At 69.3% G+C, this 12,277-nt stretch overlaps 2 protein-coding genes across 2 annotated transcripts; one reads left to right on the top strand and one right to left on the bottom strand.

Annotated features, from left to right (window-relative positions):
- The first annotated feature begins 1,052 nt into the window (after window positions 1–1,052).
- On the top strand, window positions 1,053–8,827 carry ASIC3 (acid sensing ion channel subunit 3). The gene is given in 11 exon segments (XM_027730464.2): window positions 1,053–2,009; window positions 4,328–4,478; window positions 4,553–4,680; window positions 5,747–5,897; window positions 5,977–6,033; window positions 6,316–6,469; window positions 7,372–7,463; window positions 7,551–7,630; window positions 7,709–7,780; window positions 8,505–8,583; window positions 8,586–8,827. Coding segments are annotated over 11 exon segments (1,626 nt in total). The 5' UTR covers window positions 1,053–1,454; the 3' UTR covers window positions 8,693–8,827.
- A 168-nt stretch (window positions 8,828–8,995) lies between these two features.
- Window positions 8,996–12,198, bottom strand: CDK5 (cyclin dependent kinase 5). Its single transcript, XM_027730466.2, has 12 exons — window positions 12,102–12,198; window positions 11,901–11,989; window positions 11,757–11,824; window positions 11,497–11,557; window positions 11,325–11,381; window positions 11,137–11,232; window positions 10,597–10,671; window positions 10,378–10,474; window positions 10,239–10,308; window positions 9,913–9,973; window positions 9,764–9,844; window positions 8,996–9,563 (listed from the first exon to the last, which is right to left on the bottom strand). The coding sequence occupies exons 1-12, from the start codon at window positions 12,136–12,138 to the stop codon at window positions 9,477–9,479; spliced, it is 879 nt and encodes a 292-aa protein (XP_027586267.1). The 5' UTR covers window positions 12,139–12,198; the 3' UTR covers window positions 8,996–9,476.
- Window positions 12,199–12,277: the final 79 nt, after the last annotated feature.

A 12,277-nucleotide genomic window follows, 5' to 3' on the forward strand; every position in this document is an offset into this window, starting at 1 on the left:
GGGGGTGGGGGGTCCCCTCTGTCACCCCCTCGCTGGGATGAACCCCCCCGACAAGGGGGACCTCTCTGTGGCCTTCTTGGGGTGGGGACCCCCTGCATCACCCCTGGGATGGGGGGACCGCTGCGTGACCCCCCAGGGTTGGGGGGTCCCATGTGTCGCCCGTGGAGTGGAAGACCCCTATGTCACCCTCGGAGTGAGGGAAGGCTGCATCGCCCCCGGGCTGAGGGAGCTCCTGTGTCACCCCTGAGACGAGTGGTCTCTGTGTGACCCCTGGCGTAGAGAGTCCCACGTGTCACTTCTGGAGTGGGCGACCCCCTGGGTGGCCTCTGGGATGGGGAGACCCCTGTGCGACCCCCGCCGGGGCGGGGCGGTCACCTGTGTCCCCGTCCAGGGTGGAGGACCCTGTATCATCCTTGGAGTGGAGGAACCCTGGGTCACTCCCTGGGGTGCAGGAACCCCGGCACGACCCCGGGATTGGGGGTTACCTCTGTGTGACCACAGGGGCTGGAGGGTCTGCTGTGTCACCCCTCAGTGTAGGGGACCTCTGTGTCACCTCCCAGGCTGGGGGAACCTCTGTGACCTTCTTGGGCAGGATCAGCCCTGCATGACCCTCCCGGGGTGGGGGAGTCTCCTGTGTCAGCCTTAGGATGGGGGACCCCTGTGTCACCCCCGGAGTGGGGGGACCCTGTGACATCTTTCTGGGGTGAAGGGACGACTGCATCACCCGCCGGCGTGGGGGAACCTCTGCGTGACCCCGGGATGGGGGGGCCGCTGTGTGACCCCCGGGGTGGGTTCCCTTGGGCCGCCCGGTGAAGGGGCGCTGCTGACCCCTCCCTTCCCCGGGGGTCTCAGCCCCCCGTGCCCCAACGCCGCGGCCGCCGGCGGGGGCGGCGGGTGGAGCCGAGCGGGAGGGGCGGGGGCGGCGGCGGCGGGGGGCGGCGGGGACCGGCGGCGGCTGCGCCGCGGCGGGAGCGGAGCCGGGACCGGGGCTGGAACAGGGACAGGGACCGGGACCGGGGCTGGAACAGGGACAGGGACCGGGACCAGGGCCGGGCTGGGGCTGGAACCGGGACGGGGGCTGGGGCTGAGATCGGGGCTGCGCCGCGGCGGGAGCAGAGCCGGGGCTGGGACCGGATCCGGGACCGGGATCAGGATCGGGACTGGCACTGGAGCCAGGACCGGATCCGAGACCGGAGCTGGAACTGGGACCTGGGCTGGGGTTGGGGCTGGGACCGGGACTGGGGCTGCGCTGCCGGCGGCCCCGCGGCACCGGTCGGGCAGCGCTGGCACCGGCAGCGCGGGGGAGCGGAGCGGCCGGTCCAGCCCTGCCATCCCCTGCCTTCCTCTGCCCTGCCCACCCTCCTCCTCCGTGCCCTCCCCGCCGGCAGCACCCTGAGCCCGGCGCGGCGATGGGCTGAGAGTGCCGGGCACGGCGGGGGCCCGGCGGCGGCAGGATGAGGGGGGGCTCGGAGGGCAGCGGGGAGGGCGAGGGGCTCTCGAGCCTGCGGGCCTTCGCCCACAGCTCCTCGCTGCACGGCATCAGCCACGTCTTCGCCTACGGGGCCGTGTCCCTGCGCCGCGTGCTCTGGGGCGGCTTCTTCCTGGGCTCGCTGGGGCTGCTGCTGCTCGTGTGTGCCGAGCGCGTCGCCTACTTCCTCACCTACCCCCACGTCACCAAGCTGGACGAGGTGGCCGCCCGCAACCTCACCTTCCCGGCCATCACCATCTGCAACCTCAACGAGTTCCGCTTCTCCAAAATCACCCGCAACGACATGTACCACGTGGGCGAGCTGCTGGCGCTGCTCAACGAGCGCTACGAGATCAGCAACCCGCAGCTGGCCGAGCCCCACGTCCTGGCTGCCCTGAGGGACAAGGCCAACTTCAAGAACTTCAAGGCGAAACCCTTCAGCATGGCCGAGTTCTACAACCGCACGGGCCACGACCTGGCCGAGATGCTGCTGCAGTGCACCTTCCGTGGCACCGGCTGCACCGCCCGCAACTTCACCGTGGTGAGTGCCCGGAGGGCGGGGCAGGGACCCCCGTGTGTCCCCGGGGCTGTGGAGGGACGTGGGTGTCCTGCCAGGGTTGGCCACCCCTGGGTGAGCTCCTCCTCCCATCTCGATGCACGTGGGCACCGGGAGGATAGGGAGGGGACCTGCCGTGTGCCCCCGGGGCTGTGGAAGGACATGGGTGTCCTGCCGGGATTGGGCATTGGCAGCTGAGCCCCTTCTTCCATCCCACTTTTGCATCTCACCACCCATGGCACCATCAGCCCCTGCCCACCTTCTTGGGCACTGCAGAGGGACATGGGTGTCCTGCCAAGGTCAGGCACCTGCGGGTGAGCCCCTTCTCTGGCTGGCAGGTGCATCCCACCACCCAGAACACCATCAGCCTCTGCCCACCCCTCTGGACGCAGCGGCTGCCAGCCAGGGGTGTCCCTGCTGTGCACGCTGCAGGGGTGCCAGGCAGCTGGGAACGCTGCCCAGGCTGGAGCGGGGCTGTGCTGGGGGCTCTGTGCAGGGTGGGGGCTCTGCTGGCATGCAGGCACCAGGATGGGGTGGTGGTGGGTGCGGGATGCTCACGGGTATGGGGTGCTCACAGCTTTGGGGTGCTCACCTGTACAGGGTGCTCAGAGGCACAGCCCCCAGCTCCACTCCCCCGTTCCAGCTCCAGGTACCACCTGGGCACTGCCAGCAGCAGCCGCTGCCCTGGCTGTTGGCACAGAGGCTCCCAGGGGCAGCTCCTCCACACCTGGCACAGGTGGGGGTCCCTGTGCAAGCACTGGCCCCACCACTGCCCCCAGAGCAGGGCAGGGACGGTGGTACTAGCTGGGATCATGGCACATGCATGGCAGGCAGGGAGGGTGGGACGGGCGGTGACAGTGGCACAGGCAGGACAGGCACATCCCTCATACTGCAGCAGTGTGCTGCGGATGCTGGGCAGCCCGTGCCCGCTGTGCCTAGTGCCCATCTCTGTTCCCAGCGATTACTGTCACCTTAATGCTCTTAGAGCACCAATTAATTCTCTGGAGCTCAGGGACAAGCTGCCCTTCAGCAGCTCCGTGCCCTCCCCATGGCCCCTGTGCCCCCACACCCTTGGCTGGAGCCACTCTGCCGGTGCCCCTGCAGCAGGACCAGGTGCTGGCGTTGGCTCCCAGGCTCGAGGGGCAGGACATATGGCTGGAGGGCCTAGTCCTGGATTGGGATCCTCTGCCCTGGGCTGTGGCACTGCGCTCTGGCACTGTGTCCCTGTGCCTCGTCCCACCCCATCCTCAGGGCCCCCGAGGTCCCTGGGCACGTGGCAAAGGCCCAAGGGCCATCAGTGTGGGCTGTGCCCCCTTCTTGCCTCCACCAGGGCTGGTGGGATGGGGCAGGATGGCAGTGCAGGGACATGGGTCCAGGGATGGAACAGCAGAGAGTGGGAACAGCAGGTCCCCAGGGTGCAGGGCTGGGGGTCCCTGGGTGACCTGAGTGTGGGAAGCAGGAAGGCTGGAAGTGCCAGGGCCATGTCCCAGTCCCTGTCCCCATCCATACCCTCCCCAGGCATCCCCATGCCGGGCAGTCGTTGCCATGACACCCGCCCCCCCCTTTTCCTCCTTGGGCACCGTGTTACCATGGTGACAGGTCCCCACTTTGGGAGCAGCTTGTTGCCACAGCAACGCCCCCTCCCCCCATGGGACACTGGGGGGGGCACCCATAGCAGGGGGGGTGTGACCCCAGGGGGCTGTATGGCAGGACTGGGGTCCATGGGGCCAGTCCTGGGGCCTCTGGATCACTCCGGGAGCCCTGTCTGTGGATGCCAGTCCCTGAAGGCTCAAGGTCACCCTCAGGTCCCTGGCTGGGGGTGCAGGTCCCCAGGGTTGCTGGGGTGGCTGGCCCAGGACAGGCTCTCAGGTTCTTAGGGGACATGGTGGCCTCTACCACTGTGACTGAGTCCCAGTCTCCATCATCATCCTGGCTTGTGCCCTCCCTGCTCAAGTGTCCCCACGTGTCCCCTGGAGCCTCACTGAAACCCAATATCCCTGCAGCGTCGCGGCAGCCCAGGCACAGGGCGGGCACTGTCACCGTTCTGGCCTTGTTCTGGGCCCTGGCGGGCTCTGGGATCCTGTCCCAAGGCACTGGGATCCTGCACTGGGTCCTGAGGGGCACTGGGATCCCTTCCCACGGCACTGGGATCCTGCACTGGGTCCTGAGGGGCACTGGGATCCCTTCTCAGGGCACTGGGATCCTGCACCAGGTCCCGTGGGGCACTGGGATCTTGCCCTGTCCTCACAGGGTCCCACAGTGTCACCCAGGGCCCCGTCCCCGTGTCCCCTGTGTCCCCGCAGATCTTCACACGCCTGGGGAAGTGCTACACGTTCAACCCGGGGGGGCCGGGGCGCGAGGTCCTGACCACGCTGCAGGGGGGCTCCGGCAACGGCCTCGAGCTCATGCTCAACGTGCAGCAGGAGGAATATCTGCCTGTCTGGGGGGACACAGGTGAGACCCCTGCCTGTCTGGGACACAGGTGAGCCCCCCTGTGCGGCACCTGACCCCCGCCCCCTGCCCTGCAGACGAGACGTCGTTCGAGGTGGGGGTGAAGGTGCAGATCCACAGCCAGGAGGAGCCGCCCTTCATCGACCAGCTGGGCTTTGGCGTCGCCCCCGGCTTCCAGACCTTCGTCTCCTGCCAGCAGCAGCGGGTATCCGGGCACGGCGCCCGGGGCTGGGCACGGACCCCCGAGGGATCAGGATGGACCCTCAGAGGGCTTGGGATGGGCCCCCAAAGGGCTTGAGACAGCCTGGTGTGGACACGCTGGGACACCCTGAGGCATAGGGACATCCCGAACCCTGCCGTGGGTACCACAGCCATCCCCGTAGGGACATCCTATGCCAAGCGGTGCTGTGGGTACCACAGCCATCCCCACAGGGACATCCCGTGCCAAGCTGTGCCATGAGTACTGTGCCACCACACTGGCCAGGAGCAGCACACGGTGTGGGGCAGCCCCACACCGGGACCACACGGTCTCTCCACGGGCTCCGGCAGCGACCCCCTGGCTCCTGCAGAACAGCCGCCGGGGGGGTGGCAGCGCCCGGCCCCCGCAGCCAGACACCTAAATTTAGGTGCCTTGGGTGGGTGTCACCACGTGTGCCGGCGCGCGTGGCGCGGGCGGCAGGAGCACGGCGGCAGCAGGAGCGTGGCCCTGGCACCCACGGGTGGGGGTGCTGGGCCCCTCACCAGGCGCGATCCCTGCACGCCCGGCCCCTGTGTGCTCCCAGGTGCCACGTGCCAGCCCTCACTGGCTCCTGCCCTTCCACTATGGCACCTGCTGCAGGTGACATTGCCTACGACACCCGTCCTGCGCCTGGCAGGGAGGGACAGGGTGGGATGGGGGTGCTGGGGGTGCAGGACCCCCCAGCACTCACTGGCTGCACAGCGAGCACCGAGGGGAGCATGGGCGTCTGCGCCAACCCCCTGCCTGGCACGTCTGGCTCCCGTGTGCTCCCAATTGCCATGTGCCACCCTTGCTGTGGCACCCGGTAGAGGTGACACTGCCTGCAACACCCGTCCCCGAGGCCAGAAAGGAGGGCACAGGGTAGAAGGGGGGCTCTGGGGTGGCAGGACCTCCCAGCACTGGCTGTGCGGGATAAGCTCTTCCTGCGGTGGGCTGGGAGGTGGCAGCGTGGCCAGGGACGACACCAGGGACACAGCAGGGGTGACACTGGGAACCCCGGGACGCCGTGTTTTCCTTAGCGGGCGCCCGGCAGCTCGTGTACCTGCCCCCCCCGTGGGGGGACTGCAAGGCCACCCCCATCGAGTCCGACTTCTTCACCAACTACAGCCTGACCGCGTGCCGCCTGGACTGCGAGACGCGCTACCTGGCCGAGAACTGCAACTGCCGCATGGTGCACATGCCGGGTGAGCGGGGGGGCGGCCGGGGGGCTGCGGGGGCTGCCGGGACCCCCCCCCGCCCCTGCGACCGCCGCCTCCCCCGCAGGCAACGCCAACGTCTGCACCCCGGAGCAGTACAAGGAATGTGCTGACCCCGCGCTGGGTATGTACCCCCGGCCCCTCAACGGCCCCGGGCACCCCTGGGACCCCTCGCCCCCGCTGTGCCCCTATTGCTGCGAGCGTGGCTCTGGTGTCCCTGTGCCCTCTGTGCCCCCATCGCTGCAACCGTGGCTCCAGTGTGCCTGTGCCCTCACCAGGGTGGGGGTCACCGCTGTCCCCAGACACGCAGGGCTGGGTTCCCCCCACGTGCCACCAATTCTGCCCCCGAGTGTCCCCCCCCCGGCCAGGGATCCTGGGGCTCCCTGTCCCACCCGTGCCCCCCCAGACTTCCTGGTGACGAAGGACAGCGAGTACTGCGCGTGCCGCACGCCCTGTGCCATGGTGCGCTACGGCAAAGAGCTCTCCATGGTGAAGATCCCCAGCAAGGCCTCGGCCAAGTACCTGGCCAAGAAATTCAACAAGACAGAGCAGTACATCGCGTGAGTGACACTGCCACCCCTGCCGCCACTACCGTGTCACCCTCTGCCCCGCCAGCGCACCGTGTGGCACAGCGTGACAGTGTGATGTGGCACAGCACAGCCACGCGGCACCCCCAGCATGTGAACTGGTGTGACATGGCACAGCGTGACAGCGTGACATGGCACACAGCATGAACCAGCACGGTGTGATACGGCATCCCCGGGAGCCGTGAACTGGCACAGCCCAGAGGGATGTGACATGGCATGGCCACAGGGTGTCCCCAGCACACGGGAACTGGCACAGCACAGTGTCACAGTGTGACATGGCACAGCCACATGGCATCTCCAGCACATGTGAACTGGCCCAGCACGATGGGAGGGTGTGATACAGCACAGTATGGCCACACCATGTCCCCCAGCACACGTGCACTGCTGTGACATGGCACAGCCACACAGCGTCCCCAGCACGCGTAAGCTGGCATGGCACAGTGTGATGGTGGGACACAGCATGGCACAGCCACATGGCATCGCCAGAATCCCTGAACTGGCACGGCGCGGCACGGTGTGATGGTGTGACAAGGCATGGCCATACGTCCCCAGCACACGTGAACTGCCCAGCATAGCACAGCCTACCCTGTGCAAATATGCCCCAGCAAAGGGAAAAACATGTGGCACTGCATGGCACAGCACAACATGGCATGGCACAGATGGCACCGCATGGCACGACACTACATGGCACAGCCCAGTATGGCACAGCACGGCACGGGGCCCCAGAATACAGCCCAGCACATCCTTGTGTCCCCCAGCACCAGGCAGACCCCTCTGCCCATTCCCCTGTGCCCCACAGCACAGTCCAGCCCCCCCCAGCACAGCCTGGCACAGCCCCCCGGCCTGACACTGTCCCCCCATCCCGTGTCCCCCAGGGACAATGTGCTGGTCCTGGACATCTTCTTCGAGGCTCTGAACTACGAGATGATCGAGCAGAAGAAGGCGTACGAGGTGGCAGGACTGCTGGGTGAGGGCCGGCGGGGGCGGGTGAGGGTCGGGGGGGGCCGGAGGGGCTCCGAGGGGCGTGTCCCCTCTGACACCGCCTCCCGCCCAGGTGACATCGGGGGGCAGATGGGGCTCTTCATCGGCGCCAGCCTCCTCACCATCCTGGAGATCTTCGATTACCTGTACGAGGTGAGGCCCCCCGACACCCTCAACACCCCCTCCGCTCAGGGGGCTCGGGGCCGGGGGCTCTGACCTGCGCCCTCCCAGGTGTTCCGGGACAAACTCCTCAGCCTGTACAAGGAGAAGAAGCGGAGCCCCCGGAGCGACAGCGGCACCCTGGTAACCCCCCGCGCCCCCCGCCCCCCGCCCCCGCCCGGGGGGTCGCACCTCATCCCCCTTCCCCGGCTCACCGCTCTCTCGTCCCTCCGTGCGCCCATCCAGGAGCACCCGGCGGTCCCGGGCAGCCCCGCGGCCCCGCGCCCACCCAGGTACACGCGGGGGGGCACCCGAAGCCCCCCGGGGCCGGGGGGCCATTCCCTGCAGAACTCCCACTCTCTGCGGACCCCCCCCATTCCCTGCAGATCCCCCCATTCCCCACAGACTCCCCCCATCCCCCTACAGACCCCTCATCCCCTGCAGATCCCCCCATCCTGCGTGGACCCCTGCGTTCCCTGCAGATCCCTGATTCCCTGCAGACACTCCCATTCCCTGCAGACGCCTCATCCCCCGTCCTCATCATGGTCTCCAGCACCCTGTCCCGGGGTCCCCTGTCCCCCCCGGAGCCCCTCCAGCCAGGCTGGGACCCCCCAGCCTCCCCTCCGGGACGCAGAGGGGCAGAAGGGAGGGGACTGCTTGGGGACGGGGGTGGGCAGCCTGGCTCCACAGCGGCTGCGTGGGGGAGCCCCAAAGCTGGGAGGCTCCCGGGGCATCCCGGGGAACACGAGGGGTGGGGGCGAGGCGCTGAGCCCCCCACCTTGGCAGGACACAGGGGGAGGGGAATGGCGGGTGGAAACCGATCCCCCCTGAGCCCCCCAGCCCCTCTAACCCCCCGGCCCCCCCGCAGAGTGCCCGGCCCTCCCTGCGTGGCCCCGCGCCCCGTCTCGGCGTCGCCCCGAACCTGCTACCTCGTCACCCGGCTCTAGGGTCCCCCCGGGACCCGCCGCGGAGCCCAGCCCGCCCCCCCGCCGGCCGGGGGGCTGGGGGGGCACCCCCGGGCCACGGGGCAGCCTCCTGGTCCCCCCCACCCCCTGAGGGGGTGTCGGGAGGCTGGGGGCAAGGGGCCGCCCCAGCCCCGCTCCCGTGACCCTGCATGCGCTGCCTGTGCCCCCCCCGCGCTGGACATGCGACTCCCCCCTGCAGCCCCCCCAAATAAAGAGGTGCCCCAGGCCCCGGCTCCGGGCTGCTGGGGGGGTGGGGGGACACGGCTGCTCCAGGAAAGAGGGGGCAGCACTGAGGGGGTCACAGGGGTGAGCTGGGGGGCAGGGGTTGTCGAGAGAGGTGTCCGTCATGTGGCAGAGGGGGGTCCCTGACACCCCAGGAAGGAGAAGGCGGCACTGGGGGGGGGGAAAGCTCTTTATGGGGTTCCAAACGCACATCATCCACATACAGCAGTGCCCTAGAAAAAAAATGGGGTCCTCCCCCGCCCCCCCCAGGGGGGCTGTATCCAGAACCCCCCCAGGCAGGGAAGGGGCTGGGGGGGAAGCAGGGACAAGAGGGGTGGGGGTCTCGCCACCCGCAGGGTCCCCATGCCTGGTCCCAGAGGGTCCTGTCCCTCCACCAGCATCATGGCCCCATGTCCTGGGGGGGGGTCTCATGCCCTGGAGGGGTCCCCTGCCCCCGGGGGGGGTCTGAGTGCCCTCAGTCCCCTCCAGGGCTAGGGGGTTCAGGGGCACCATGCCAGCCCCCTGCAGCTGGGGCAGAACCTAATAAATACCAGGGGGATGCTGCAGTTTGGGGGGGCTGGCATGGGCTGGCTGGGGGGGCTGGGGACTGCCCTCCCTTGAAGGGGGAGGGAGCCAGGGAGGGTTGGGGGGCCCTAAGGTGGGCAGAAGTCAGTGAAGTAGGGGTGCTGCAGGGCCTCCTCCGCCGAGATCCGCTGCACCGGGTTGCACTTGAGCAGGTTCTGGGGGACATGGGGGGGCTGAGGGAGGAGAGCACAGACACCCCCCCATCCACAGCCCCCCCATCCCACTGCCCCCCTCAGGTGGGTGGGGGGCTGTGAGGGGAGAGGGCAGCCACCCCCGGGGAGCCAGAACCCCTGTGGCATGGGCAGGGGGACGGGCAGGGGGGACAGAGGTTGGAGGGGCAGGGGCGGGGTCTCACCTGCAGCAGGTCCCGGCCGGTCGCGTTCAGCTTGGGCACCACGTTGACCAGGGAGGTGGTGGCCGGGTACATGGGGTAGGGCTGGGGACACACAGGTGACCCATGGCCCCCCCGGCACCCCCTCCAGCTCCCCCCAGCCCCCTCCTCACCTTGTAGTCCGGCAGCTTGGCCATGGCCGGCCACTGCTCCTCCGTGGGGGTCCCCAGCAGCGTGGGATGGTCAAGGGCCACCACGGGGGCACCCGGCACCCGACCCCCCCGACCCCCTGCCCAGCTGAGATGGGTCCCCATGCCCAGGGGTCTCCCTTCCTACGGGGGTCCCCATTCCCACAGGGCTCTCCATTCCCAGGAGGTTCCCCATTCCCAACTGGGGTCCCCATTTCCAAGGGGGATTCCCAGAGGAGGTCCATTCCAGGGGTCCCCATTCCCAGGGATCCCCATTCCCGAAGCTCCCCGTTCCCCATTCCCAAGGATATCGGAAGATCCTCTTCAGCTGGTCGTCCACGTCGTTCCCCGGGAAGAGGGGCCGCCCCGCATTGGCCAGTTCTGGGGAGACAGAGGGTGGGTCCCAGGGCTCCTGCAGCCCCCCCGGCCCCCCAGGGCCCCCCAACAAACCTGCAAAGATGCACCCAGCTGACCACATGTCGATGGAGGTGGAGTAGAGCTTGGCACCAAAGAGGACGTCGGGGGGCCGGTACCACAGAGTGACCACCTGGGAGGGACAGGACCCTCAGACAGGGACAGGACCCTCAGACAGGGACAGGGACACTCAGAGCACGGGGCAGCCAGTACCCCGAGCCCCCTGAGCCCCCTGAGCCCCCCGAGCCCCCTCACCTCGGCTGAGTAGCAGCGCACGGGGATGCCAAAGGCCCGGGCCAGCCCGAAATCCGCCAGCTTGAGCTCCCCGTTCTGGGGGGGCAGGGGGTCAGTGTGGGGAGCCCCACCTGTGCCGCCCATACCCCAAAGGAGGGTTGTTCTGGTGCCCCCCACACCCCAAGGCAGGCGGTGGCTGCTGCTCTGGCCCCATCACGGGAACACAGGAGACGTGGAGCTGCAGCCACGGTCAGACAGGCTCCAGGTGTGACCCCCCCAGAGAGACGGACAGACAGCCCCCAGGTGTGACCCACTCAGACAGACAGACAGAAAGACAGACAGCCCCCAGCTCTCAGATGCGACCCCCCAGACAGACAGACAGACAGACAGACAGCACCCAGCTCCCAGGTGTGACCCCCCAGACAGACAGACAGGCCCAGCTCCCAGGTGTGACCCCCCAGACAGACAGACAGGCCCAGCTCCCGGGTGTGACCCCCCAGACAGACAGACAGGCCCAGCTCCCGGGTGTGACCCCCCAGACAGAGCCCCCCCGTGCCCCACCCTGTTGATGAGCAGGTTCTGGGGTTTCAGGTCCCGGTGCAGGACGTTGCGGCTGTGGCAGAAGGCGAGGCCCTTCAGCAGCTGGTACATGAACGACTGTGGGGGACACGGGGGGGGTCTGTCAGCCCCCCCCACACTGTGGCACCCCTGTGGGGCCGGGCTGGGACTCTGGGGACCCCCAGACCCACCTTGACGATCTCAGGGTCCAGGTCCCCATTGCAGCTGTCAAAATATTTCTTCAGGTCCTGGGGGGGAGCGAAGGGGGGCCACGTCGGGGGCAGCCAGGAGTGGTGACCCCCGGGGACCCCGAGGACCCCCAGGGACCCCCACGATCCCCCCATGCCCCTGGCGCTCACTCACTTGGTCACAGAACTCAAAGACCAGCGTCAGCTTCTTGTCGCTGTGCAGGACGTCGTGGAGTCTGCAGGGGGGGTGGTCCCTGAGCCCCTCAGCGCCCGGCCCAGCCCGGGGCATCTCGCGCGGCAATCCCTGAGCCCCCCACTCCCCTGCCCCAAGGCACCCGGGGGGGCAGCCCCCTCCCACCCCCGCTCCGGGTCAGCCCGAGGGAGCAGCCCCCGTGCCGTGACCCCACAGCCCCCTGCCCGCGGCCGCCCCGGTACCTGACGATGTTCTTGTGCTTGAGCTCCTTGAGCAGGCAGATCTCCCGCAGCGCCGAGCTGGGCACTCCCTGCGGGACATGCCGGGTTGGGGGGCCGGGGGTCCCGGGGGGCCCGGGGGGCCCCAGCCCGACCCCCCCCCCTCACCTCGTCATCGTCGTCCAGCCGCACCCGCTTCAGCGCCACGATCTCGTGCGTCTCCCGGTTCTTGGCCTTAAACACGGTCCCGTAGGTGCCTGTGGGGCGCGGGGAGGGGGTCACGGCAGGGCCCCCGCTAGCGATACCGGTCCGGGTCCCGCGGGCCCCGCGGCCCCCGGGCCGCCCCGCACGGCCCCGGCCCGGCCGCACCTTCCCCGATCTTCTCCAGCTTCTCGTATTTCTGCATGGCCGCGATGTCCCGGCGCGGCCCCCCCGGCCCCGGCCCCGGCCCCGGCCCCGCCGCCCTCCCGGCAGCCCCCGCGCGGCCCCGGCCCCTCCCGGCAGCCCCCGCGCGGCCCCGCCCCGCCCCGCCCCGCGCGGCCCCG

This window comes from Pipra filicauda, unplaced genomic scaffold, assembly GCF_003945595.2.
Source record: "Pipra filicauda isolate LSUMZ 115617 unplaced genomic scaffold, ASM394559v2 scaffold78_size3787270_pilon, whole genome shotgun sequence".
NCBI classification, from domain to species: domain Eukaryota; kingdom Metazoa; phylum Chordata; class Aves; order Passeriformes; family Pipridae; genus Pipra; species Pipra filicauda.